The 1,000-nt window shown below is 40.9% G+C and overlaps 1 protein-coding gene across 1 annotated transcript in view; it reads right to left on the minus strand.

The window, feature by feature from the left end:
* The window catches only part of LOC106874338 (dynactin subunit 1), a 112,011-nt gene that overhangs the window by 14,724 nt on the left and 96,287 nt on the right, over positions 1-1,000 (minus strand). The window contains exon 25 of the mRNA XM_052973024.1: positions 74-216. Coding sequence (XP_052828984.1) covers positions 74-216 — 143 coding nt within the window. The remainder of the gene's footprint in view (positions 1-73; positions 217-1,000) is intronic.

The raw sequence follows: 1,000 nt of genomic DNA on the forward strand, positions 1-1,000 counted from the left end.
TTTTGCCAGCTTGCTGCCTTTCAAATTTTAATATAATGTCCATTATATTAGCAGGAAAAAAAAACAAACTTACTTTTGTTGTTCGTCTAACTGAGATCGAACTTCATCCAGCTGTTGTTTCAATTTCTTGCTTTCATCCTCATATTCCTTGGTGGCAGTCTCCAGTTTCTTTTCAGTCACCTTCACCTTCAGCTGTTGCTGGCTCAATGTTTCTTGCTATAAAGGGAAAACAAAAATATGTTGGCCACTTAATGTCACTATATTAATGTAAAACCATATTGCATTTAACTTGTGACTGGATGGGGAGGACAAACAAAACAACAATCAATGAAAAATCAATCATTTGAGAAAAAAAAAATGCTATTAATTTAGCAGAATAATCTTATTTTAAAGAAGACCCCTGTAAATGTATATTGCTTTAGTCAGAGAATCTCTAAACCCTTTGAAAGTAGAGAGAGATTAACAATATATTTTGTGATAAGTTACATTCATAAACTAACAGAAATGAAAAACAATTTTTCATCATTTAATGCCCATTGTTCATATTGGCATGGGCTGGACGGTGTGACCAGGGCTGGCCAGCTGCACCAGACTCCAGTCTGATTTGACAGTTTCTAATGCCGGATTAGAGTGGAGGCGCAATGGCCCAGTGGTTAGGGCAGCGGACTCGCGGCCATAGGATCACGGTTTCGATTCCCAGACCGGGCGTTGTGAGTGTTTATTGAGCGAAAACACCTAAAGCTCCACGAGGCTCCAACAGAGGATGGTGGCGAACCCTGTTGTACTCTTTCACCACAACTTTCTCTCACTCTCACTCTTACTTCCTGTTTCTTTTGTGCCTGTAATTCAAAGGGTCAGCCTTGTCACACTGTGTCACGCTGAATATCCCCGAGAACTATGATAAGGGTACACGTGTCTGTGGAGTGCTCAGCCACTTGCACGTTAATTTCACGAGCAGGCTGTTCCGTTGATCAGATCAACTGGAACCCTCGACGTAGTA

Source organism: Octopus bimaculoides, chromosome 14 (genome assembly GCF_001194135.2).
Source record: "Octopus bimaculoides isolate UCB-OBI-ISO-001 chromosome 14, ASM119413v2, whole genome shotgun sequence".
Taxonomy (NCBI): Eukaryota; Metazoa; Mollusca; class Cephalopoda; order Octopoda; family Octopodidae; genus Octopus; species Octopus bimaculoides.